Here is a 26910-nt window from a genome sequence, read left to right as displayed (position 1 = left end):
GTGTTTTGCAAAACATAGAAACACAGGCTCAATTTCCCTGACAAAGAACTTTTCACCAGGTTTAGCAAGCAATTACCTTGGTTCTCATGATGGCTTTGATAGCAGCTTCAAACTCATCGGAATTATTATAGTCTACTGTCCACACGTGGGGTTTCCCTATGAAATCTTGTGCATAGGGATGCTGGGACGAGACCTAAAAATGCAGAAAGGAGTATTACTAAACATTTCCTGCAGGGGGAGCCACAAACAAGTTTTTCAGAAAGCACAGAACACTGAATTTCAGCAAGGGCAGAAAGGAAACTCTATGTAATACTGTTTCACAGAGAAAAAGGGCCAGTCCAGATACAACATTTCCAAGTTATGGATGAAATATTCCAGTTCAATCTCAATCTCAGGACCGAAACAGTTTTCTGTAACATAGACATGTACCCCATCTTCATTCACAAATCTATGCACATTTCAAAGTGCATACGAATACTGAATATTATTGTATATGAGAAAAGCAACATATGAAGCAATCTTCATTTAGCTAGATGCTCATTCATCCTCAAAATAACTTGGTTTTGCACGCTATTTTTACTGTTTTTATAGATGGGGAACTGAGCCTTAGAAATAACAGTTTCCCTTGTCCGTTCAGACTTTCCATGACAACCCAGAGATTTGAGCCTTATAACTGAGAGTTCATTCCCAAAATAGACTGACGGAGTACGGCTGTACACCCTAGAAATATTCAGGTGAAGACATGAGCAAATGAGGCCCAGATCCATTTCTGAGACCTTGGTTGGACAGTTGCAAATCAGACTTGCCTCTCTCGATGTGGGCTTCCCTCTGAAGAATTCGTGATTGAGTGAACTGTGGGATGGGTTGAAACGGGACTGCAGAAAAATACACCCATTGGCAATTGCTTCCAAAGGGGCAGGGCCTTCATAAGGGAAACCAAACCCAATGAAGAGCTGCAGAAAGCAAATGGAGACATTTCAGTGATCCTTCACAACTATAGGCTCACACCACTTACTTCCTTACTATTCCACTCAGTTATTTGCTTTAGGCTGTACAGAACTTGAAGGTGCTGTAAGTGTGTCCTGGAGAAACAACCCTTGGTTATTGACCACCCCACTTTCTCTGGGGGACAGAATTTAATGTTGTTCACTAGCACCAGACGTTAATGGTCCACCAAGCTTTTCCTTTGCCCTTAAACCCCATTCTCACTTGCTGCTAGCCCAGCAGTGGAGAATTTCTTCCAGCACAGAAAGCTACATTCGATCTGTCACACCAGTCAGATAGCCTCTCCTGATCTGCATATATTAGCAGGTACTAATCAACAATTTGCATATAATTTTCATGAATACACCAGATATCAGATTATAGTATGTGAATATGTTGGCTGCATTATTTGACAGTTTTCTTATTCAGAGACATTGTTGCCTTCATGAATTAGCCTCCAGGAGAAGGGCGGGGAAGAACCCTATTATATAAAGATTTAGAAATTGTGGCAGTTGAAAGTAATGAATTGGGGATTCTGGTTTCTTGTGTCCTTTCATTGGCACCTTTCTGTCATGCATTCCAAACTTTATCTCTGCAACCATGAGGCCTGTAAAATGACTCACATTTTAATATGAAAGCTGGGATTCTCAGGAAACTAAGGGTGCCTTCTCTCATGTTGCTATACACATGTTCTCTCTCCAGTGGATTTCCTGATATGCAGAGAGGCACATGGCTATGTGGGGTTTTCACGGCTATTTTTAGCAACATGCTTCCACATGACAACCAGTGGAAAGCTTTCCAGGCAGCAACATGTAGGGATGAATATAAAAGCTACCTATAAAAACTTGCATTACGATCTGTCTGCAGGGGGTAATATTTTGCCTGTTTCAGTATATCCATTTATTTGCTTTACTAAAGGCTCACTTTTAATAGTTTCTGTATGGCTTGGTTAAATCTAAGGGAAATGAAAAAGCCTTTTTCTAACCTGCCTTCACTTACCCCATCCCCTGTTCACACACACATTACTTTCATTTAAGACGGCCCTGCAGTTTCTCTGTAGAATTCCTCCATCCAGTAGGGTTGTATGAGAACTGAAATCACTCTTCAATTGATTGGCCAACTAGGGGCAATAAGTTGTAACATTCAGGGCACTTTGCCATAAGGCTAGGATTTCTGGTGGAGTAACCGTGCTGGTCTGAAGTAGCAAAACAAAGTTTGAGTCCAGTGGCACCTTTAAGACCAACAAAGTTTTATTCATAGTATAAAACCAACAAAGTATAAGCTTTCGTGTATGAGCACACTTCCTCAGATACAGAGGAACACGACTTCCTCAACCATTACTTATAGGGTGGGGGGTGGAGGTTGTTGTCAGGAAGGACCATTTAGACTCAAGATGCATAAGTACTAGGTGATTATAGCTGAGATTATATCTGAGATTGGATGTAAGAAAGATCTGTGAATGGATCTGTGAGTGTCTGTGGGCAAAAAAATGTTTGCCCCCCCCAGTACTTTGTGTCTATAAAGAGAAACAAAACTTCCACAAATGTTCATCAGAGACTTTATAAAAGAACCATCGGTGATGAAATTGCCAAAATAAGGAGTCACATGTCACCTCAGAGAGACAAAAGAAACCAACACTTGGATCCACAAACTATTCTAAAGACTGAGTACAGATCTTTATACTCAGAAGATTTCTGCACTCTCCTGACTGGTGGAATGAGCTCCCGGAGGAGATCCGGGCCCTGCGGGACCTCATGCAGTTCCGCAGGGCCTGCAAGACGGAGCTCTTCCACCAGGCCTTTGGGTAGGAGCCGTCGCCGTTGCCATACCACCACCGCGACGATATTATCCATCTATCGCATCTTGGGGAGCAGACGTTGCCCGACTGCACTCTGAAATACTGCTCCTGGCGCTCTCGCTTTTAAGAATACTAGCTGTTAAATGTGGGTAGCTGTGTTTTGTGTATTTCTATGTAGGCTTTTGTAGCACCAGATTTTATTATATGTGTAATAGTGTTTTATTGCACTTAATTTTTAAACTTGTTGTTAGCTGCCCTGAGCCATTGGGTAGGGCGGCATAGAAATCTCAAAAATAAATAAATAAAAATAAATAAATAAAACTTAAGAGGACAAACCAGAAAATCAAGAAGAAGAGGAAAGCGACAAAAGAGATGGGAAATTTCTGAGGGAATTTCTGAGATTGTTAATGGAGTAAGACCATTACATTAATATCCAGAAAAAAATAAAGAATTATGCCTTTTTATATATCCAAAGAAAGAATTTAACAATATGTTTAGACAAAATCTATATTAGTAAAATAAAAGAAACTGTATACCTATATATTTGCAAATATTATATGATAACAGTAAGTGGGAAAATGATATAGATTTAGTTAATGTATGAGGTAGTTTAATAGAGGAAAAGAAAGATTGAAATATTGTACCCCAATTTTATGTTTATTTGTTATGAAAATAAAAAATTGTTTAAAAAACAGTTTAACTGACTCCCTGTTAATGCCCAACAGCCTCTTGGGACTCCCAACTTGGGAGATGTAGTTCTAATTCCCTTTGTTATGGTTGCAGTAAGGCCAGCTGAGAACTACAACTCTCAAGGTGCAATGCATTAAAAGTGGAGTTGTAAGAATGGAGGAGCCAGTGGGACAGGCCAATAGGACACCAAGGCAGCTTCCCCAGTGGCCAATGGGAGAGTTGGTGAGTCGTCAACAGCATGGCTACATATATATATAGGATATACTCTGCTGAGATCACTTCCAAGCTCAAACCTCATCCTTCCAAGGCTCCACCCCCAAATCTCCAGGAATGGAGCTGGCAACCCTAAGAGGAACTTGTAATGTATTCAGCCTGACATGCCCGGACTTGCCCGGGCTGGCCAGGCACAATTCCTATGTTAGCTTCAGTCGAAAGACAAAGGATCCGGAGGATCCTAGCCGGCCCAATCAAAAGGGCTAGCTTCCCAGCCGGGAGACCAATGGTCGCCCGGTTACTGTAAATAGCCTATCGGGAGTAGGGGGTGTGTTTAGGTATGCTTGGTGGCGGGTTTTCTGAACATATATAAACCGGCCTGCGAGCCGGTCAGTTGTCTTGTCCTGAACTAAATAAAGGTATGCTTAGCTGAAATCACTCTCCATTAATTAATTAATTAATTAATCCATGTTCACTGTGGTGTCCTCCAAGCAGTTCTGCACTAAAATGGAATTCAACCTTTTTAAAATCCAGGTCCCCCCCCCACTAGTGATGAGGTGCAGACAGAAAGGAAGTGACAGGCATGGAAGGGAGAGAGAGGGAGAGTAAGAAAAGGGGTGGCAGGAAGAAGAAAGAGTGTGAGAGAAGTAGGGGAAGAGGGGGAGAAGCAGAGGTGGGGGGAAAGGGATAGTTGCTCCTCTAAGTTTCTTGCGGGTCCCCACTTGTTCCCTTCTAATTCTATTATACTATTTTCACACATACACAGTGGCTTCATCAACCCTATATTACCAAGTGTGGAATGGGCTATTAGCCTGCTTAGCAAATGATCAGAACAGGAAAGCAGGAAACTTCCTTAGTAACGCATAAGGGACACACTGGGAAAAAATTCATTTTGCTGGAAAAGTCCAGACAAAAGCACTGATGGGGACAGAAGAGAAGAGGAGATTGGATTTATACCCCGCCCTTCATTTGGAGTCTCAGAGCAGCTTACAATCTCCTTTCCTTCCTCTCCCCTGAGAGAGCTCTTTCAAGGACTGCTCGAGCGTACAGCTCTGAAAGAACTTGTAGCTGACCCAAGATCATGCCAGCTGGCTGCATGTGGAGGAGTGGGGAATCAAACCCAGTGCTCCCAGATTAGAGTCCGTGCTCTTAACCACTACACCAAACAGGCCCCTCTGGATCACTGGGAAGGCTAATGGAGCAGAGAGTTGCAGGAGTACCTCCCCCAAAAAAGTAGAGTAGAAGACAGATGGCTAATGTACAGTGCACTTTGGGAATGCCAAGTAACTGCTTTGAGTTTATTTTGGAAAAGCAGCATATTTATTTATTTATTTTATTAATTAATTCCATTTATACCCCACCCTCCCCCCGCAAGCATTTAATTAATTGGGCTGCAATCCTAAAGAGAGGCATAATCCACTGAAGTCAATGGGCTTAGGTGGATGTAACTCTGTTTAGGACTGCAGTGTAAGGCTGCACGTTTACCTGGGAGTAAGTCTCATTGAGCACAATGCAACTTATTTCAGCATAAGCATCTACTGGCTTGTACTACAAGGCTGCATTTGGGAGAAAATCCCCTTGAATTCAGTGTAAGTAGTATAAGTTTATTGTCTTAGCCATAGGCCATAACATAATACATCAGGTCATACAATGGTAATGTAGACAATAGAAAAATATCAGCTGTGTAAGTATTTCCAAGCAAACATTCTTAGATTCAGAGTTCAAGGCGGACAACAATCCTACATATCTGTCTATCTGTATATTTTGATCACCATCTTATTAGGAGTATTAGGTTAGGTTGGGCAATATTGACTGGACCAGGGTCAGGCTGTGATCACACACACTAAATAATCCACGTTAAGTAGCCTTTATTGGCATGGAAAAAATTGATACAAGTTAATACAGTTTAAAAGGTAAGTTAAAACCGCCACATACATACACATTAGTGTAAATATAAGATTATTTCTGTGAGATCCCTTGGTGTACCTTTATAGCACCGTAAAGAAACTTAGCCATGTTCTCGGTGACATTAGATGAGAAATCATTCAAAAGTCTATAAACCTTAAATGCATCAGAACAGTCCCTCATCCTAACTAGAACAGAATGTAAATGCATATAACGTAAATCTGTATACAGGTGACAATAAAGAAGAACATGGGTGATTGACTCAACACATTTTTGATTACAAGGGCAGTATCTGGCTAAGTAGGCTATCTTATTGAATCTGCCACAAAAATAGCAGAAGGCATGGCATTACATCTGGCAAGGGAAAATGTTCTGCGCTGCTGTGGCACCTGCAGAGAAGACAGATATGGGACCATTTTCCTAGTAATACGGGGAATCTCAAAACTCAGTGGGGAGCAGGTTTTGTTGGCCTGACTGAATAACTTCTGACATTCAGTGTCTAGCAATTCGGTTTTTAATTTGATGAAATGTAGCAGTGAAAGTCAGCATAGACAGTGATTCTTTACACAAACCCATTGCTTTAATTTCCCCCTCAATATATGCTGACCAGTTTGACATATTGGATTTGGAGAGCATTTGAGAGATAAAGCTCCCAGGTTTGAGGTTGTAATGCAAGCGTAGCCAGAATTTGACAGTCATAAGCCATGCACAAGTTTCGATTAGACACATGCCAGTTTCCAAGCAGATAACTGCATATGAATCACATTTCGGCATACCCAAAATTTTTCGCAGGATTTTGGATTGGATCCGTTTAGTAGCATGTTGTGAGGGTACCATTGATCAACGTCAGTCACTTCTCAGTCACGAGGATGACTTTATTAACGGATGTTTCACTAACAAGGTTTCTGTTTAGAATGGCGTACAATACATCAAGCAGGTAACATGAACAAAGTTCAAACAGACTCTATACCAATGAGATACTTTCCCGCCCGGGAAGAACAGCGCCAAAGTAATGGGAATCATAACGGTCTGGATATTCCAAAACATCGTAGTTCCCAGGCTCTGAGAGATAGCAGTAGACAAAAGCGATCTTCCTTATCTCCCACCTGTCCTTGAAGTGTTTTTGCGTTTCGCTAACAAGCTTGCCGTTTATGAGCATGCGCAAGGGTCACTAGGCAACAACTATCAACATATGAGTTAATACAGAAAGCAATGCAGGGTAAGAGGTCCTGACAGGTGAAGCCTATATACAATGGATCAAACATGACAGCTTGCTGACACATGTTCAGAGGCTCCAATCCAAAGCGGGGTGCCATATAATAATTGTGAGGTCACTTTGGCCTTGAAAAATGTTATGGCAGCTGGCACAAATTGATTACCTCTGCCATAAAAAAAGTGTCATAGCTGATGCACTAATGTCAGCTGATTTCATTACATACTTATGTTGGGTAGACTAAGTCACATTATATTGAAAATAAATACCTAAATATTTAAGATGTTTGACTTGCTCTATCTTTTTTCCAGCGATGACCCAATTGTAAGATCTCCACTTTTTTGAAAAGACTAAGATTTTTGACTTCTCGTGGTTTCACTGAAGCTTATTAGTAGTAAAAAATGCTACACAATGGGTCAATAGACATCTTAGTCCCACTCTGGAGTGGAACAACAACACTGTGTCATCAGCGTAAAGTAGCAGGGATACATGCATTGCACCAATTTTAGGACTATGGCAGTCAGCACCACTTTCAATGCACTTTCCAACTGGATTTTGCCAGTTCACACAGTAAAAGCCAGTTGGAAAGTGCATTGAAAGTGGATTGAGAGTGGATTATTTAGTGTGTGATCATAGCCTTTGTGAGCTTCATGGCTGAGTGGGGATTTGCACCTCATTCTCCCCAATTCTAAGTTCTGGCAGCAGAAGAACAAAAAATCACGTAACTGGTTTGATTACTATAACTGGTCCATGGGTTCACACAGCAAGAAATGAAGCTTTATGTTAGAACCAGCCAGCCAGTCGCCAGTAGTTCTGTGTGTGTGTGTGTGTGTAAAGTGCCATCAAGTCACAACTGATTTACAGCAACCCCAGCAAGGGACTTTCAGGGCAAGTGAGAAGCAGAAGTGGTTTGCCATTCCCTTACTCTTCAGAGCCTTCCTTCGTGTTCTCCCTTCGAAGGACCAACCCTGTTTAGCTTCCAAGATCTGATTAGATCAGGCTATACCATGCTCCCCACCAGTAGCTACCACACCAAATTAAGAATATCTGCACAAATGGTTCTCATGGCAACACCCCAACAAATCCTTCCTATCTACCTGTTTTGAAACAAAGATCTTTTTGCCTATGATAAACAAATACCTTGGCTTTCCTAAGCAGTTGCTGGAACTCGTGTTGTGGCAGAAGACCATGATTCTTTACAAAAGATGGGACTTCATGTGGACGCTGTGTTTCATAATAAACAGTGCCATGGATCTCCATGTACTTGTTAAGGATAGCAAGAAATTTCTCTTTGCCCTGGGAAAACAAAGAAAAAAGGGGGTTCACTGGTTCAGATTCTGAAAGGAGAAAACTTGCATGCTCTTACAGTTCATTCAAATGTTAACTTTCCCTGACCCAAGATTAGAAGCTAACATGTAATTACAGGCTCCTGGTACAGACTGTGGGAGACTGGCCAGCACACTGGCCAGCTACAGACTCACAGGTCAGTGTTAAGCAAGCCACTATGGTCCAATCTGTATTGGTCTTTCTGGCTGCTGTGCTGACAATCCCACATCATTTCACAAACTTCTGTCTGCATCTTATCTCGCATCCGTATTCCTATTGTTTCATCTCAGCATTGCCTGTCTACATAATTTTATTGCCCTCTAGTGGTAACTCCGAGGTCACTATGGCGTCTCACCGTGTTATCTGGATTTGGTTTAAAGCTGGTCCAATTGTTCTACCCCATGTTCGAGCTACTGTGAGCCATAACTCCAAGAATATATCTAATCCCCCCCCCCCCCAGTCATCTATGCTTAAAAGCAGCCAGGGAACATTCTTCTGTGATCATATTTTTCTGTTGGTGGGCTAGAAGCACACCGACCCCTGAACCATGGGGCAGTCCCCAAAATCCCCTGCCTGGCAACCACTGGGTGTTTCATGTTTTTTACCCAGCTCATTCACTTTCCAGCCCCCCTCTGGCCCCCCTACACTTCCCCCACCACCAGGTCACCCCCCTATACTTTCTGCGGAGGGTCATGGGTGCTGTTTCCTCCTCACAGCACAGTGCCCTGCCAGTGCCCCAGGAGGCCTCCCCCCTCACACGCTCTCCCTCCCACGCCCCCACGGTTGCCATGGTGAAGTCTGATGCAGACAGCTGGCTTTTATCCTGAGCCAAAATGCAATGCAAAGGGGAACCATATACAACAGTGCCACAGCAGACCGAAACAGCTTTACACAGCAGATGCAGATTCAGCCTATTCAGTCTGAGCAGCCTATTTTTAACACTAAGGTAATAACACTGGCATTCCTTTACACGGATGTTGCAAGGAGCACTGTGAAAATATATGTGAAGCACTGAAAAGAAGCTGTACATAAATACATATTATGCTACTTTCCCCTATAACATAGACCTACACTTACAGGAAACCCTACACTCACAGGAAACCCTGTCTCTCAGAACAAGATTGCTATTGACCAAATTATGTGGATGTTAGCTTATTCTGAGAAGCCTTCAGCTAGATAAAAGCATCTTCTAAAGAACAGAATCAGCCTTTGCTAAATCCTATACCATGAATTGTTTTATGGTTGTTATGATGAAAGCTCTGTCACTGCTTACTTTTCAGAATGTATCATTTTCCCTGTTTGTTCTTTTTCTGTTACGGCCAATGCTGGATGTGTTAGATACATCACCAGCACTCACCTCTCCATCTTTCACAACCATCTTCTCTTTCTGAAAGTAGCAGGAGGGTGAATCAATCAGGGTGATTCAATCAGCCAATCTCTAGGGTGATTCAATCAGGGATGATTCAATCCCAATACGTAATACTAGGAAAAGGTGGGAATTGGCCATTGGTTACAGTGATATCTCAGCGATCTCCTACTGTGTCCTGTTTTTGAAATTCGCTTTTAACATAGTCACTTTAAGATCTGCAAACATACATACCACGTGCATAGGACAAACTAATGTCCTCAGATTTGACACTAAGAAAGGCAACACAGAAAAGCCTGTAAGAGAACATTTTTAAAAGTTTTCTTGGGTGTTCAGTGTATAGGAGTCTTGTTTCTGCCTTATTCATAAGGGTGACTTAGTACTGAAATTTACTAAATTATGGCATCACAGATGCTTTCATTTGGTAAATGCATGGTTGAAGTATCTGAGCCAGGGCAGAATACAAATCAGTTGCTGTGCACTCAGTTTCTGAGCAAGTTCAGAGTAGTAGCAATCGTCTTCTCCTCACTTCAAACTCATATCCTATAAGTGACTACAAACACATTTTGGGGCAATTCAGACCAGTGCTCATACCCATGACCCCAAAGGAAATGCACAACTATGCCACCTAAGATTTTATATACCTTGCTTTCTTAGCACACTACTTAAAAACTCCACCTTAAAAACACAGAAATTCAAGACAAATTATTAATGAAACCACATAATTAAGTTTATGGGAAATAACTGCATTCCTGTGCATAGTTTTCTTCTCTTTAGGTCCAACTTGTAAAACATATTTGGTTTCAACAAAGGATCTTCAGACAGCTGAAATACAGCTTTAACTTTTAATTAACAATGCAAACAATTTCTTTATTAACATTTTTAGATTACAATGAAATCAAATATTCTCCTAATCTCCTATTACCCCTTCTCATGCTCCCACAAGCATCCTCTCCTGCCATATCCCATCTATCCTTTCCAATTTCCCTTCACCCCCCCAACCCCGGTAGTTGGCATGTGTTGGTATGATTAGTGGCAAACCTATACAGATTGCCTTATCTAAGTACAACCCACTTGTTAAGACATAATTTTTAAAACCCTGTACTTAAATGACACTGAATGTGTTTGTTCTAATTGATGTTCTTTGAACGAACTCATTAGCTATAACACTAAGATCAATTTCCTGAGAGGTCTGTTTATGTCCATGAAGAAGAGCCATGCGATAGAGCCTTGCCTGTCTCATGATTGACCATAGAAAGGTATTTATTCTATGAAAGTATGAGAATGACCTTTCTGAGGTGCCGGAGAAAACATATATGGCTGATGGAGACATTTTCCTTGTTCTCTACTGAACAGATCAATCACATCATGAAGAGCTAAAGTTTAACTTTCGACTCCCTTGCAATATCCAAAAACATATCCTGATGAAGCTATAGTTGGGCAGCATCCAAGTCGGTTTTGTAAAAGTTTAGAATGTGTATACTATCATCCTCCCCTATGGCAAACTTTTCAATTTTGCTCATGTGTTGGGGCACATCTGAAGGCAAGCGACTGTGTAAACTGCTGTAGATATTATCAATGATTTCATAAAATATTTTCCTGTCTAAATCCTTACGAGATTGGAACTGGTGAGGATCACACCCAGCATCAACACACCGTGCAGGCTTTCTGCATCTAGGAACAGTAGGACTCTCTAAATCTAAGTCATCTGCTGTCATGACTGTCTGTGACCAGAACTGTTCAAAGTTATTCCACTGTTGTTTTGTACTCTCCTTTGCAGAAGCAAGAAGTTCTGCTTGATGGAACTGTAGATTAATTTTTTTAAGAGCTGTGTTTAATGTGTCCAAATGACCAAACACAAGCAGCAATAACTGTAGCATGAAGTAAGAAGCAAATCTCAACAGCCTTTGTGCATATCCATCTGCTTTTGCCCCAGAATCTCTTCTCTCCACAGAAGATACATTCTCAAAGAACTGAATCAACTCCCTATAATTTGAAGCCACTGACTGTAAGGAATTTGCTCTAACAGTCCACCCAGTGGGGCAAAATTGTCTCCGATTTATGTTCTCTGACATCTGAAAGTGTCTAAACAAAGCAGGATGTTTTGGTGAAGTTTTCACAAAGGTAATCATGTCAGATAATTCAGAAAATTTCGACACATAATACAGCCCTAACAGACGGTGGCCCAATGAGCTGCATAAGGATGGAGGGCCTACTTTGCATGCTTGGAAAGAGGGAGACTTGTTCTGGACGATTCCCACCCATACGAGTATTTGGTGAGGGGAAGAACTTGGTGCTTATTAGTGCAACATTTCCCCTCATTGGACAGTTTGTTTGCAATCGGTGTTGGATGTAGTCTGCTTGTGGGGGTTTCAGGGTTACAAGGGAGTTAGTTCAGTGCTGGAACTAGGGTCAAGTGCATAGTCTTCTTTGACAGACTTTGTTCCCTTGATTTTGGGGACTGTTTTCACATTTCCCCCCCGTTCACACACACACACACACACACACACACACACACACACACACACACACTTTCCCTTTGGATCCCCCCACCCAATCTATTTGGGCTTACTGTCATTTGATTTGGTTAGTCTTGGGCTGGATTTCAGTTGGCAGTTTTTGGTGGATGGTTTTGTGGTGTGGTCATGCAGCCACATGCGGGGGTGCCATTTTGCCATGCATTTTTTTCTTTAGGCTGCGATGGCTTTGGGAAAGGGAAAGGGTCCCGCCAAGGACTCTCAACAGGCAGCCAAGGCTGCATCAAGACCAGTTCCTGAAACTCACTCCTTGTCTGATGATGAGGATCAAGAACGCTGTTTGATTTTGGAGCGTTTGGAGGTGTTAGAAAATACACGTGGGGTTATGGTCTCTCCGGGGAGGGTCCAAAGTCCATGGTCTGTCCATCGGGCTCGATCTTCACAATTTAATCAAGCGGCGTTGGCTCATCTTTCAGCTTTAGAGGGGTCATCCACTTCAACTCTTTCGGTGGGGGCTGAGGATGTGGGGCTTCAGCAGGGAGCCGCTGCATAGGAGGGATCTTTGGGCCAGGGGGGTCTGCTTCGCAGGCCATACCAATTGGCATGGCTGTTGCGGCCATGTAGGGGACTGGTAAGTCTGACAATTCTCCTGGGGGAACTGCCTGGCCTTGGGGATCATGGGCTCCTTTAGTGGCATGGCAGCATCTAGTACCCAAACAAGCAGCACAGTTGGGTCTGCACCCGTCACTGCCTCCTCCTATTGCAGGGACCTAGCCATTGGAGGTGGGTGGAATGGTCCCAAGGCAACTGCCTGCTTGGGCAAGTTGGGGTTATGGGGCTGTTCCTGCAGCTCCTTTTAGCTTGGTTCCCTTTAGTGCTCTGCCCCGGAGGGAACAGATTGCGGTTGACAGATAAAGCCACTAAAGCATGTGAGCCTGACATTGTCCTTCAATTATTGGATTGACTTATCAAATGGATGACTGTGAATCAGACTGGTTAAGCAGTGTGATGGAAGGGGGAGGGAGGAACTTCACAGTTTGCCTATGGAAAGTTGATGGTGGACCAGCATTTCCATGTCTGGACTTCATGAGCCAGTTTGGTGTAGTGGTTAGGAACATGGACTCTAATCTGGGAGAACCAGGTTTGATTCCCCACTCCTCCACATGCAGCTGCTGGTGTGACCTTGGGTAAAGTTACAAGATCTTTCAGAGCTGTTCTCTCAGGAGCAGTTCTCAAAAGAGCTCTCCCAGCCCCACCTACCTCACAGGGTGTCTGTTGTGGGGAGGGGAAGGGAAAAGAGATTGTAAGCCACTCTAAGACTCCTTCAGATAGTGAAGGGTGGGATATAAATCCAGTCTCCTCCTCCCCCTTCTTCACAGAGGTCTCTGGCTTGGGTTGTAGAATGGCTACTTAAAGCTCTGAAATGAAGCCCAGAATGATTGCTATGTTTCATGCTGTAGAAGCATAAGCGGTATGATATGGTACACAGGCCCAAACCATCAATGTAGTGCTCCCCATCATGCTGTGTGTAAGCTTCATAGCACCCACTGAAGTATTTCCTGGCACCCACTTGCTTCTTTCCTAAATCAAAAAGTCAGTCTTGGCTTTCCTCCATTTCACTGAAGCAGAAGGTGCTTCAGAAGAACCCAAGAGGCATCCCTTTTGTTCCTGTGGGGGCACCCGTTAGGAGGATGCTTGGTTTAGTAACTCTCCCAACATTTTGTGATTGGACTTAGCCCCATTGAAGCAATTTTGGTGTGGTGTCTACATCTTACTTGCAAAATTCTAAAGGTCCTATGAATTCACTAGGGTGGGGATGTCCAAAAACATCAGAGGTCTTAATGCAAAACCTGAAACCATCTCTGAACTGGATTAGGTTTTGCTACATATGCAAGTAGGTCTTTGGCATGTCACAGGGTGAGACAAGTCAAAGAAATATCAGACTACACAGTGTGCCAGAAGCAGCTGTGCTTTTGGGCCTAGCCTGTTCAACGTTGCTGCAGACCACACACAAACAAAGAAGAAACAAACAGAGAGGGCTGTACCAACTCACAAACCAACCCTCTCAATCAAATTCTTCATTCCATGTAAACAAATGGTTCCAACATGTTTTGAGCATGGAAAGCTCTTCATCTGTCCCTGGCACCTAGCGGGTTCAATGAGGAAATTGACTTCTATAAGGTTAATTTCACACCCCAAAGGCTGTCGCTGTTTCAGATACTTCTCCCCCACCCCCCATATCTGATAAGATGCTGGGCTCTCGTTATCTACAAGGAATCTGATCACTGTTAGTTTACAGGTGACCTTCCATCTGCCAGTAAATGCTTTGTGAGGTATTATGTAATTAAAATTATGTATTTTAACAGTGAGATCAAAAGCTCACAGAAAAGTAGAGACAATTGCTCATAGGTGAAGGATATGTTTAAGATAGGGAAAATTGGGTATATTTAAAAATAACTACATGGAGTTTATGATAATTTTTTTTAAAAAAAACACAACAACCTGTATTTGCATATGTGATATGTCTGTAGTTGACTTTTGGATGTATGACATTTGTATATCTGATTTCAATGTGTAACCCATTGTGGCATGGCATTGGTTCTCTAGTACTAGTAATAAAAAAATGGCATTTTTGAGTAACAAATGGCAATGTGAAAGTTTCTATAATAAGAAGACAAAGAGTTGGATTTATACCCCGCCCTTCATTCGGCGTTTCAGAGCTGCTTACAATCTCCTTCTTCTCCCCACAACAGACACCTTGTGAGTTAAGTGGGGCTGAGAGAGCTCTTTTGAGGACTGCTCTTTTGAGAACAACTCTGAGAGAACTGGGACTGATCCAAGGTCACCCAGATGGCTGCATGTGGAGGAGTGGGGTATCAAACCCAGTTCTTCAGATTAGAGTCCACTGCTCTTAACCACTACACCAAACTGGCTGGCTTATCCTAACTTTTCATCATATAATAATGCAAGTGGAATTAATTTATCATAACCTTTCATCATATAATAATGAAGTGGAATTAAGTTTTGTCAAAGGAAATAGATATCCAAAGTTGGAGAATTAAAATGACAAACAGTGAAGCATGGCTGTTTCTTTTATAATAAACTATAAATATACATGGTTTAAAAAGATTTACCATTCACTGTACCTACAACTGGAAATCCCATCAAAATGCACAATTCCTGTGTATTAATCATGACTGACTAAAATGCTCTGAGAATGCTCTAGGCTGGTAAAATATATGTTACTAGCCTGATACCCGTGCTTCGCTACGATATTTAAGTTCTGTAAATCCAGTTATAATACTGATGATGTAAAGTTTGAAATGTAATATTTGTTGTAGGAATTCTAATGGAGATTATTGTAGTTTAAGAAATGAAGTGAGACATACGTTCTTTTTTTCCCCCTCTACTGAAGGACCTCTCTCTAAACCACATTGGTGGTTCTGCCCTCAGGTGCTAGGATCACCAGGCTGCTTGATGAGCTCACTCTGGAGCAGGCCACATAGAACTGTCCATTTAAGAAGCCGTTGTCTGTTAAGTTAACTCCTGCTACCTTCCACGAAAGTGATGGCCTCTCTACTTGTGTTCCTGGATTGTTTTGCTCATATGGAGACTTGCTGTTCTGAGCACGTCAGGGTGATCTTGCTGGTACTTGGCCTGTGCAGCTCAGTGCACTGCAGGAGTACAATGTGCAAATGTCTTTGCCAGATTTCTAAGTTGCCTCCTCCTTGTAGCGTTAATGTATCTGGTACGATTTTGTCAGGAGCTTTCTTGGGGGCAGTAAGAGGTGTGAGGGGAGTTGGCGTGAGGGAGTGGTGATGCGGTGGACATTTCTTCAGGTTCATGAAGGAGGCATGCATCGAAATGGCTCCTAGAAATGTCCTTTACTATCTCCCCATAAACATTCATTAACTCAATTGCCAAGCTGGCTTTTTTGAAAAATGTCTATTCAGGAGTCTTGAATAGCTGGTTACTGTAACTGTCCTCAACTGTCTGCAGTCTCTTTTAACTGTGTTTTTACCTCAGAACATTGAGATCCACAGCTGAGCAATAAGAGGGAGGTGGGTGCAAGTAGGCAGGTTTTACCTCAGAACTCTGAACTCCACAGTTGACCAGTGGGGGGGGGGGGGGGGCAGCAGCCTGCCAGGCACATGGAAAACAATTGGGGGAACCCATTTTGCCCCTTTTTTACTCCCTTAGGTTTCATGTTTCTCAGAAATCTCTTAGTGGGGGGGTTGACGTCATGGTAGGGAGGAGTAGTAGAAGCCACTGTGGAGGCAGGGCTGGCAGGATCACTAAGGCATTACTGCTGGGATGGACTCCCTCATTACTTGAAGCACCTTGCAACCGCTGCTGCATCTGACAGACAACCGCCTGTTAGGTGTAGGAGGTTTGCTTAAAACCTTTTTGCTTAAAACCAGTTTGCTTAAAACCTTTAAGACTTTGCAGAATTTAACAGAAAAATATTTGGCTTGATGGGGAGGGTAGAAGATATATCAGAAGAATATGATCTAACCTTCAATTATTTAAATGCACCAACTCGCTAAGCCATCTGACAGAGTTCATGGACCTGAAAAAAAGGTTTAAGGCTCTGGTAAAATACAAAAAATGGCTTGCCCTTACTGAAGAGTGGAATACCCTTATTAGGGCTATAGAGAATAATGAGCCACAACTTTTCTTGAATATGGTTAATAGAGGTACCCGGGGGACATTAAATGTTTCCTTAAGTATTCCTTCATCAGTTTGGGAACAACATTTTACTGATATTTTTGCTTTACCTTTTAGTTTTGATCCTGTGAGATATCAGGTACAACCACCTCAAACTTACCCCTGGCCTCCAGTACTTCCAGAAACAGTCAGCTGTCTAATTGAACAAAGGCGCTCTGGAAAAGCCCCAGGCCCTGACTTAATATTGGTAGATCTATTAAAAACCAATGGACCTTGGTGGAGTAATCTTTTGGCCCCCCTCTTTACTCCAATTAATATCACGGGTTTTGTCCCTGAATCTTGGAGGCATGCCATAATAGTCCCAATATATAAAAAAGGTTCTACAAATGACCCCGCAAACTATCGTCCTATCAGTTTGCTTTCATCAATTGATAAACTCTATGCTGGTTCTCTACTTTAAAAATTATCAAAGTGGATAGAAGCAGAAGGTATTTTATATCCCGAGCAAGCTGGATTTAGAAAGGGTGTCTCAACCATGGTCCACTGTCTTGTATTGAGTCATTTGGCTGACAAATATTTATCTTACACTGGAGGCCACTTATATGTTGCCTTCATGGATCTGAAAGCTGTCTTTGACTCAGTTCCTAGTTCTTGGCTCTGGCTGAAACTAGCAAAAACCTCAGTTGATAAAAGGTTGCTTTGGTTGATCTCCAAACTATATGAGAGTCCTACCGCTCAAATTCATTGTGAGTTGGAGGGCCAGCTTACCAACACTATTCCCCTGTTAAAGGGTGTTAAGCAAGGATGCCTGTTAATCTTTATATTAATGACATGATCCCATATATCAACGAAACAGCACATCATGCTCCAATACTGGCTGGCAAGGAAATTCCCATTCTGCTTTATGCAGACGATATGGTCCTTTTGTCAAGATCAGAAGTAGGACTGATATAAAGTTTTATATATATAGATGACTAGAAGCTCACATGAACATTATCATTATTTTGGAAGCACTGACTGATAATGCCTTGACAATTAAAGTACCATAGATGGTAAGTATTCGTAAGTGCTTTTTGAAAAAAGTCCTCTTTAAATCGCAACATAATCGTCTATGATAAAGCGCATTATGTGTAGTATGATTACTTGGGTTCTTCAAGGGACACCTTCAGGGGCCTAGTCATCCCAGCCTGCCCTTTAGCTTGAAGGACAAGTGCTCTGAAGCACTAAGTAAAAGCATGAGTGTCTATTGTCATTTGTGGAAGCTTTCCTCTCTCTTACAGCACTTTAAAGCACAAAAGTCTGCGTAAACACATTGTATTGGATAGGATTCAAAGACCTACCTAGATACACTAAGAAGCTATGTAGGACTTTTGGTGTTTTGCACTGAATAAGAGACCCCCATGCCATATCTAGTCTTTTTTTTTTGTAAGCCTGCTCAGTTTTAAAAGTGCTTTGCTATGAGACGTGTGTGTGTGTGGGAGCTAGGATTCAATACATACAAGTCGCAAATTCTCTTTGGGCATGGAGCTGTAACCTAGCAACCCTAATCCACAGGAAAAGTCTATTGACATCAGTCATGAAACCAAGCACAGTATCAATCTGTTATTAGGTTTCAGATTGGGGATACATTTTGCTTCAACTGAAACATCTTTTTTAAGGCCATTCACGTTTGTGGGGCTATAAGTATATTGGACCCATTATTATATATTGCAAAGAATAATCCAACAGAGATAAAGGAAGAGTAGGGGAGAGGTGACCTGTTAGAGCTTGCCAATGTTCACATTCCTTTTTAGTCTAAATAAAAAGCCCTGAGGGAGAAAAAATAGAGAGTGGGAACATACACCTTATAATACCTTGAACTATGCACTATGGCACATGGAGGCCACTGAACTGAGACCGGTTTAAATATCCTCCTGATACCATCTACTAAATGGAAGACTGCTATCTTGGACCATCTTGGAGCATTTTATTTTGTAAATTTGGTAACTATTTGTTTTTATCCTGTTTTTAATGTACTGCCATGTGTGCCCTGATGTTAGCTACCCTGAGCCCATTCGTGGGGAGGGTGGCCTAGAAATCAAAATAAATAAATAAATTAGAGAAAGGACTGAAGATTTAGTATGTGCATATGTGATGTGCAAGGACAGATTGGGGGGGCAGCCCTGGAAAAGGGGCCCTGCTCTAGCCCACCCTGGCCATGACTCCCAAAAGGAAAGAGACAGAGCCTACCCTGCCAGCCCCCAGCAGGAGGTGCCCAGCCAAACTGTGCAGCCAGGTGGGGTGGGGCCAGGCAGGGCAAGGCTGGGTCCCTCCCTGGCTGGGTGTGGTGAGACATAGCCCATAGTCATTTCCCATAGCCAGGCTAGGTGGGTGCATCTCTTCCCATTCCACAGTGCAGTAAGGCCCACCAGACAGGTATATCTCATTCCTGGCCACAGTGAACCCAGGTCAGATGTACATGCCCCTCCCTTGCCACAGCAAGACTGGATCAGACAGGAACAGCCCATCAAAACCAGAAAATCTTGTTGATCTTGAAGGTGCTTCTGGACTCAAGTCTAGCTTTCCTACTGCAGACCAACATGGCTACCCTCCAAAACTTTAACTGAGGCCCTGGTCACACGCGAAATTTGCTGTGGGAGAGCCACGGGTGGTAGGTGGATTATCGGGGCACGATCACACCACAACATCTGGCAAGTGGAGCGCACCCGTGGCCAACCCATGGCATACCGCCGAAAAAGCGCAATGAAAAAACAGTACTTTGTATGTAGTGGCAAACCGTTTGCCACGGGCTGCCTCCGGACTCCTGCGGTGTGATCGCACCGGCGTGCTGCGTTTTCCTCCGGCCCCTTGTTAATGTGCAGGCAGGGAGGACGGGACCCGTGGTTTGCCGCCGACGCTTCGGATCACGTTTTGGCAGCTCTAATTGCACCAGAGCAATTAGCCACGCCTCCCCCCCACATTATCCGACCCGTGTGACTGGGGCCTGAATAAGACTCCACAGGGATGTTAGTTGCTTAAACGACACCTTTTACACATATTTACCTGGAAGCAAGCCCAACAGAGTGCAATGACTTACAAGTAAATATGTGCAATATTGTAACTATATGTACTTAACCTTCAGAGAGTTGAGAATGCATAGCTGCCTTTGGCACCATTGAAAAATTAATGCCTTTTCACTCATTATTTTGTTACAACAGAGTGCTTGTGTATCAGTAGCCCACCTTCCAAATACTGGCTTCTTTCCCATATACCACCGCCATGTTGTTTGCCTTGTTGGATTTAATAAGTTGCTTCTCAGTCTTGTTGAGCTCCTCAGACACAAAACCCATGAAAGAGTTATCAGGCGTATGAGCTGTGGAGAAATAAATAGCCATGAGTTTGACTCTTGTTAATGCATTAATGGGGTTCCCCAGAGGTTTCTCTCTCTTTCCTGAGGAATACAAACTAACCTTTCTCAACAGAATGAATCCACCCAGAGCACTAAGAATATTCCAAGAATCCTCACTACAGCTGCACTGAATTTTGCACTCCCACTAGACTCACTACCATGTTGTTACCTAGAAAGAATGCCACTGTCCTCTCACACATCCCACCAGGATTACAGCACAAATTTTCTAACAATTCACAAGGGGAGTGCTTTGTGTGTTTTTCCAAGTAACATTAATTTTAGAAATGAGTTTTCTGAGATGTTTCACACCTTTCATTACAGAGTTTGGTTGACTTAATAACAGAATAACTCAGAAATATTTCTCCTCATTAAACAAAACTGAAATATGGTAGAGGGGATCATACAATGCTGGCACAGCAATTTAAAAAAAACATAGCATCTGTTCTGAGAAGTGTTAAATTTTGTAAAACTATACATCTTGGTTGGAAATTTCCAATGTGTTACAACCATTTTAATAAGTCGAAATGTAATCACATCATAATTCTCTGAAGTCATTTTCCAACAATGCCCTAAATGTTCAAGAAATTTAATCACTGCAGAGTGAGATTGCTTTGGAGAATGCATTCAAGCAATTGTATTGGTTTGCTGCTTATAAACAAAAGTAAACTACATGTGTAAAGTGACAGTCTGTCCTCACATTTCCAAGTAATGTTCAAACAACTGTAATTTCTGAATGCTGAGGGGTTCTCCTGCCTTTCCTTCATTTCTTGGGCTTTCATCATAAGAAAGCTAAATAATCTTCAAAAAGTAGAATCAATGAGTTCATGGAAGCCATAAACTCCTCTCCTGGGTTTTCTCAGGTAGGATTTGGGGTCTGTGTAGTTCCCAAGATGAGATTCTGCAAGTATGATGTCTAAAAATCACAATATTCAGAAACTGCTGGGAGAACATTTTAATCTTCTAGGACATGCTGCTGCTGATCTAAAAGTTCTCCTTCAAAAGAACTTCAAAGGGAAAATCCAATGTGAAAGTGCTGAATTAGAATTCCTCAAGATTCCTTGAATAAAGAATAAGGTTTTCTCACTCAATGTTGGTACTGTCTCATCTTGACCCACCCTCTACAGATGTTAATTAAGTCAGCTGTACCTTTCAAACAGTCTCTGTACAGCCCTACTGAATATGCTTTACATGTCCCACACTTTTCCACAATTAGATTTTATACTTATCCTACCCTGCCTATCTATCAACAGCTGGGAGTAGTTCTCACCCACTCTGAATGGATTGATTACTCTTTGACTGGCTCTTGTTTTCCTTGTAACTTCTCCCTATACTTCCATGCACTTTTCTGTTGCTTGAACTCTGAGTATAAATTTAGTTGCTTTGGAAGGACTCTTCATGCATCTGATGAAATCAGCTCTGTCTCAGAAAAGTATATGCAGGAATAGATTTTGTTAGCCTTTAAGGTCCTACTGGACTCCTGTTTAATGAGATGCTGTAGTATAGGTTTTTTTGGGGAGCAACAAAAGAGATGCAACAGCTGTGGAAGAAACCCAGGAGACAACAGCAACAGCTGTGCCAGCATGTTTGCCATGCCAGTCTTACTCAAGGGAAAAATTGCTCCACCAAGAAGCAACCGGAAAGTCACATTGTAGGAGAACTTTCTTCTGCCGGGTATGATTTTGGATTTCCAGTGAAACAGCAGCACTGAACCCTGTGTCATCCCTAACGAGATTCAGGTGGGGTCCAGTGACACCTTTAAGACCAACAAAGTTTTATTCATGGTATAAGTTTTCGTGTGCAAGCGCACTTCCTCAGATACAGGTACCTGAGGAATTGCACTTGCTCACGTAAACTTATACTGTGAATAAAACTTTGTTGGTCTTAAAGGTGCCACTGGACTCAAACTTTGTTCTATCCCTAACTAGAATGAGACTTCTGATCCTCACTCATACAGCAGGGGCCTCTAGAGCACTCAAATGTCCCTGAAGATGCCAGATTTCTGGTTGCTATGATTCCCCTTCTCTCTTTTTAATCTTCAAGAAATCCTCTTGCATTTTCTCTGTGCATTTCTCCAGCTGTTTGTTAACATTCCTCTCCCCCATTCCATCACAGCTACAAATGTTCAACTGCATATATCAAAAGGGGGGGGGGGTGTCGGATTTTTAACCTAACAGCCAGTTCAGAAAGTCCCACTTACTGCTAATCTAATTCTGAGGTTATTTTTTATCATAATGCCACATCCCACACTCTTCCTTCTGTCACCTTGCTTCTCGCTGGGAGAGGAATGATTGGTTATCTTGGCAGCTCCCAAAGAGATACACTTACTTTGAAATATCTCCATGTCAGTGACAAGTATTTTGCCCTGACTATGCCAAGGAGAAGGGAAAATGCTAGGTCGGCCTGAAAACGTAATGAGCAAAACAGTGGGAATGGGACACTAAAGTATGAGAGCTAATCAAAATGACAGGCCCCATTAAGTGGGCTTTTCCTTGGGGCATCTTTATCAAGGTTAAGGTCAAGTAGAAGCAGCAAATCTGTTCATTCTGAACCCTTGGAAATCAACTTTGATTTGAGGGTGCCATGCAGTTTGTGTCTCTAGTATCCTTTCCATTGCAAGGTGGTGATATAGTGCATAATGTGCAGAGATTTTTGTTTTACTTCCTCCCTTCATGGCACCTTTGTGTCTCCTCCATCTTGAAAAACCTTCAGCTCTATTCCCAGCATTTTATTTTATCAGCTTTGGGAATGGCACATCCATAAATCCAGACAAATGATTCTGACAACCTGTCCAAGCAAGTATGGGGAAGAGGGAGTGCATCAGGCCACATGCACAGTGGCCACATGAACGGTCCCAGTGATCATTTGAATGGCTTCCAGCTCAATAAATGATCACCTGGGTATCTTCAAGACAAATATTGAAGGAATGCATTGGGAAAGGGGGAGATTTATGCACTTATGAGGCTATATGTCACAGCATTGTAACAAATCATGTGGTGACTCATTCTGTGAACTCCTTTTCATCAGGCCTTGAATTCACAGACGGGGATTCCAGAGCTACTGTCAAGCTCAAGCCAAAAGAGAAAAGGAGGCAAACCAGCTAGACCAGCAAGGAAGGCTCTTGAATAGCTATTGGCTGGAGGAGGTCAGGCGATACAGTTTGGCCATTCTGGAAGCTTCTGTATCAAGCTGTTCTCTTCTCTGGCCCACTTTTACATTGTTTATTTCCAGGATCTTTCCTCACTCACTTGGTAACTGTTATGTCTTTCAGCATGCAGGACAGATCTCTGACTTGACATGACTGTCTTAAAAAAAACATCGGACACAATGGTGATTTTCTAACATATCCTTATAAAATTAGGAGTTCCAGCAACACTACTAGAAGAACATGAAATATGCTCATGGTCTTGACAGAAAAGTAGGCAAACATCAAAATTGTAAGCGTGGCTGATTTTATTCCGTGGATTTTCCCAGTTTCAGCCACCCAACTAATGAAGGTAGGGTTGCCAGATCCCTGTTCACCTGCCGGTGGGGGATTTTGGGGGGCATCCCTGGAGGGGGAGTGGATGTCCCCAACATGATGATGTCACACAGAAGTGACATCACCACATTAGGGAGGCAGCCTGAACTGCAAAGCAGTGAATTCATCGCTTAGAGTTCAGTCACCATTGTATCCTTTTTTTAAAAAAAAGACAGGCATCTCAAGGCAGAGATCTGTCCTACATGCTGAAAGGCATAACACTTACCAAGTGAGTGAGGAAAGATCCTGGAAATGAACAATGTAAAAGTAAGCCAGAGAAGAGCACGAGGAGAAGAGCTTGATACTAAAGCTTCTAGAATGGCCAAACCTTGCCTCCTGACCTGCTCTGGCCTAAAGCTATTCAAGAGCCTTCCTTGCAAAAATATTCTTTAAAAAAACACAGGGGGAAGCAATCCTGGCATGACACTGTTGAGATGAAAGGGAAGGTGTGAGAAGGAGACGGAACAAGAGTGCTGGTTAATTCTGGAGCACTTGAAGGCACTGGAGAATGCACGGGGGTTACAGTTGCATGGGGGAGGGTGGAAATGACTCGGACAGTGTGATGGTCTCAGTCCTCCCAATTTAACCAGTCAGTGTTGGCCCGTCTTTCAGCTTTAGAAGGGTCCTCCACCTCAACTCCTTCCACAGGGAGCAACAAAGCGGGGAGCCATGGCACGTGAAGGGGCATCGGGCCAAGGATCTGCAACTGAGGCTGCACCTGTTGGTGTGGGTGTTGTGGCCACAGAGGGGGCAGGTAAGTCAGATGTTTCTTCTGGGGGAATGGTTTGGCCTTGGGGCCCTTGGGGTCTGGCTGGGAATGGTGGCGCGGCTGCGCCTAAAGCCTTTTCAAGTGGTAGTCCTGGGGCACCGCTGATAGTGCCAGGTCAATGGTGAGTGATGCCTGCCCCTTTTATGGGAACATGGTCTTTGGTGGTGGGTGGAGTGCTCCCAGGGCAGCTGCCTTCCTGTGGTAATTGGGGTTATGGGGCTGCTGCTGGAGCCCCCTTTGGTTCAGTCCCTTTTAGCGCTATGCCTCGGTGGGATGTAGGCATGCCACTGGGCGATCATCTGACCTTGGTGACAAGGGAAAAGATTCTGAAAGGGGATTTTGTGGACGTTTTCACACTATTATTCAGGGAAACTAAAAAGAAAGATGAGGTTCTCGATGAGCGGGACAAGGAGTGTCGGAAGCAATGATGTGTGGGTTGCTCATGGGCTAATTGGTTGCCTGGCTTTTTAATCTATGCGGGAGTCATTGCTAGGACTCACCCTGTGAGCACTGCTCCCTATTTCCAGTATATAGACATCATTTATCGGGCTTATACTGAATTTTCAGAAGGTGCATGGTTACAGTATGAGGAGGAATTTCAGATGAGGGTGGTAGTTAACCCTGCCCTGCCATAGGACCAGGTGCATCAACACCTCGGGCTCCATCTGATGGCTCCGACCAAGCCTTCTTTGGGAGATCACTCAAACAGTGGTCACATTATGCAAAAGGCTGCTGGGGTGACAGCATCTCACCCCTGGGGAGGTAAGGGTGGTCAACCGAAGCTGCTTTGCTGGGAGTTCTCTTCACAAGGAGTTTGTTCATGCATGATTGCCCCGTAAGTTCAGGTATGATTGCCCCTTATGCAGGGGTCTCATGCCTTCACATCTTGCTCCAGAGCAAAGCAGAAGGGTGTTGGCAGGCAACCAGGAGGTAGTGGTACCTCCTCTCATGGTGTTGGAAAGGGTCCCAGCCCTATCAACCTGACTCAGTTTAAAAAGTGGCTGGCCTGTAGAAAATTCGTATTTGTTAGGTGGCTTTACTAATGGTTTCAGGATTCCTTATACAGGTATACCGGAGGCCTTCATGGCTAGGAACCTGAAGTCTATTGTGGGGCTGAAGCAGGTAGTTAGGGAATATATAACCAAGGACTGTAAGGAGGGCAGAGTTTTGGGCCCCTTTTTGTCTCCCCCTCTTCCTACATGGAGGGTCTCCCTGCTGGGGGTGGTTCCCAAGAAAATTGAGGGTATCACCTAATAAATCACCTATCCTTTCCTAGAGGCAGTTTGGTCAATGATGCTATTCCAGACCACCATTATAGTTCTTTTGAATACAACAAATAAAATATATTGACATACAACCAATCTAGAAGGAAACAAGAACTTGCAGACTTCCAGTACGGCGCATCGACGAGCAGGCGGGAGCCCGGAGTGCTCCGTCCCCGCTCGCACCGCTTTCGCATCGTTCGGGCCCCCCGCATGTCGGGGGAGCTCGTCCAGCACCCCGTTGGTGGGTGCTGGAGCAGGGGGCATTTTTCTGGCCCTTCCCCGCAACTGGCAGGGCGGGGGAGGTGCCCAGAACAAGCTCCGACGCCGAAGTGATCGGCAGGGAAAGAACATGGCCGCCGTGTTCTTGTGAGACGCTGCCACCCGGTTTGTTTTTAAAGTTTTTCTTTTTTGTTGTCGTTGGGGAAGATACATTGCATTGAGAGACAGATGGAGTTGGAAGAACTACCCCCCGATTTGGCCCCCCCTTTTATGCAAGAAGCGGCCGTTACAAAGGTACAGGGGAAATCATGAATGACGAGTTAAATGGGGGATGAAGAAATTGCCTGTGGAGAGTATCATTATCTCTGGAGAGTTAAAAATTGCCAGTGAACACGAGAGAAAGGACTTGTAAAAGCGAGGCTCTAGAAGCGAAAAATGGAAGGAACAATAATAATTAGTGACTTTTCATGGGAAGAATGTAAAAAAATATTTGTAGAGGAAATTGGACAGGCGTTTAAAGTGGTTTGTGAGACTGTGTTAAGAAATGCTGTAAAAGAAATAGTGGAAGGGAAAGGACATAAAGAAGAAGTACAAGCCATACAAGAGGGACAAGGACAAGAGGCAGAACAGGAAAGGGAATTGCAGGCTGCTCAACGTTTCTCTACAGAGATAGAGCTACAGAAGGCTGACAGCTTTAAAGTTGTTGTTGTTGTTGTTGTTTTAAATAATTTTTTATTTTTTCAACATATAACAGAAGACAACATATAACAATAAAACAACAATACAACACCCATCAGACCCCACCACCCTCCGCTTACCACACCCTTGTAAGACATCACGAACCTTCTGGTTAAATATTCTCCGCATCTAACCATTTATATACATTAAAAAGGGAAAAATAACTTTGTTGGTCCCAGCGCGAAAAGGGAGAAAGAAAGGTAATGGAGGCAAGAAATTAAAGAAGGAAAGAAACCCGGGGACTGCTGGCTACCAAACACTAGAGGACATGGAACAGATAATTTGGAAATAAAACTGAAGGAGTTCAAGAATAGACGACATTGGGAAGAAAACATGGAAAATCAAGTTAGAAGGGAATTGGATTACCAGGAGGA

The 26910-nt window shown here is 43.1% G+C and overlaps 1 protein-coding gene across 1 annotated transcript in view; it reads right to left on the bottom strand.

Moving 5' to 3' along the window:
* MGAT5B (mannosyl (alpha-1,6-)-glycoprotein beta-1,6-N-acetyl-glucosaminyltransferase, isozyme B) overlaps positions 1-26910 on the bottom strand; it is a gene marked incomplete at its 5' end in the record, with an annotated part of 154185 nt that overhangs the window by 73246 nt on the left and 54029 nt on the right. Inside the window, 4 exons of the mRNA XM_015414819.1 lie at positions 77-193; positions 807-953; positions 7944-8099; positions 19862-19992. Coding sequence (XP_015270305.1) covers positions 77-193; positions 807-953; positions 7944-8099; positions 19862-19992 — 551 coding nt within the window. The remainder of the gene's footprint in view (positions 1-76; positions 194-806; positions 954-7943; positions 8100-19861; positions 19993-26910) is intronic.

The sequence above is a fragment of the Gekko japonicus genome, unplaced genomic scaffold, assembly GCF_001447785.1.
Source record: "Gekko japonicus isolate JY-2015 unplaced genomic scaffold, Gekko_japonicus_V1.1 scaffold2107, whole genome shotgun sequence".
NCBI classification, from domain to species: Eukaryota; Metazoa; Chordata; class Lepidosauria; order Squamata; family Gekkonidae; genus Gekko; species Gekko japonicus.
Note: the sequence above shows the minus strand (reverse complement) of the source record. Positions and strands in the feature narration are given on the sequence as shown.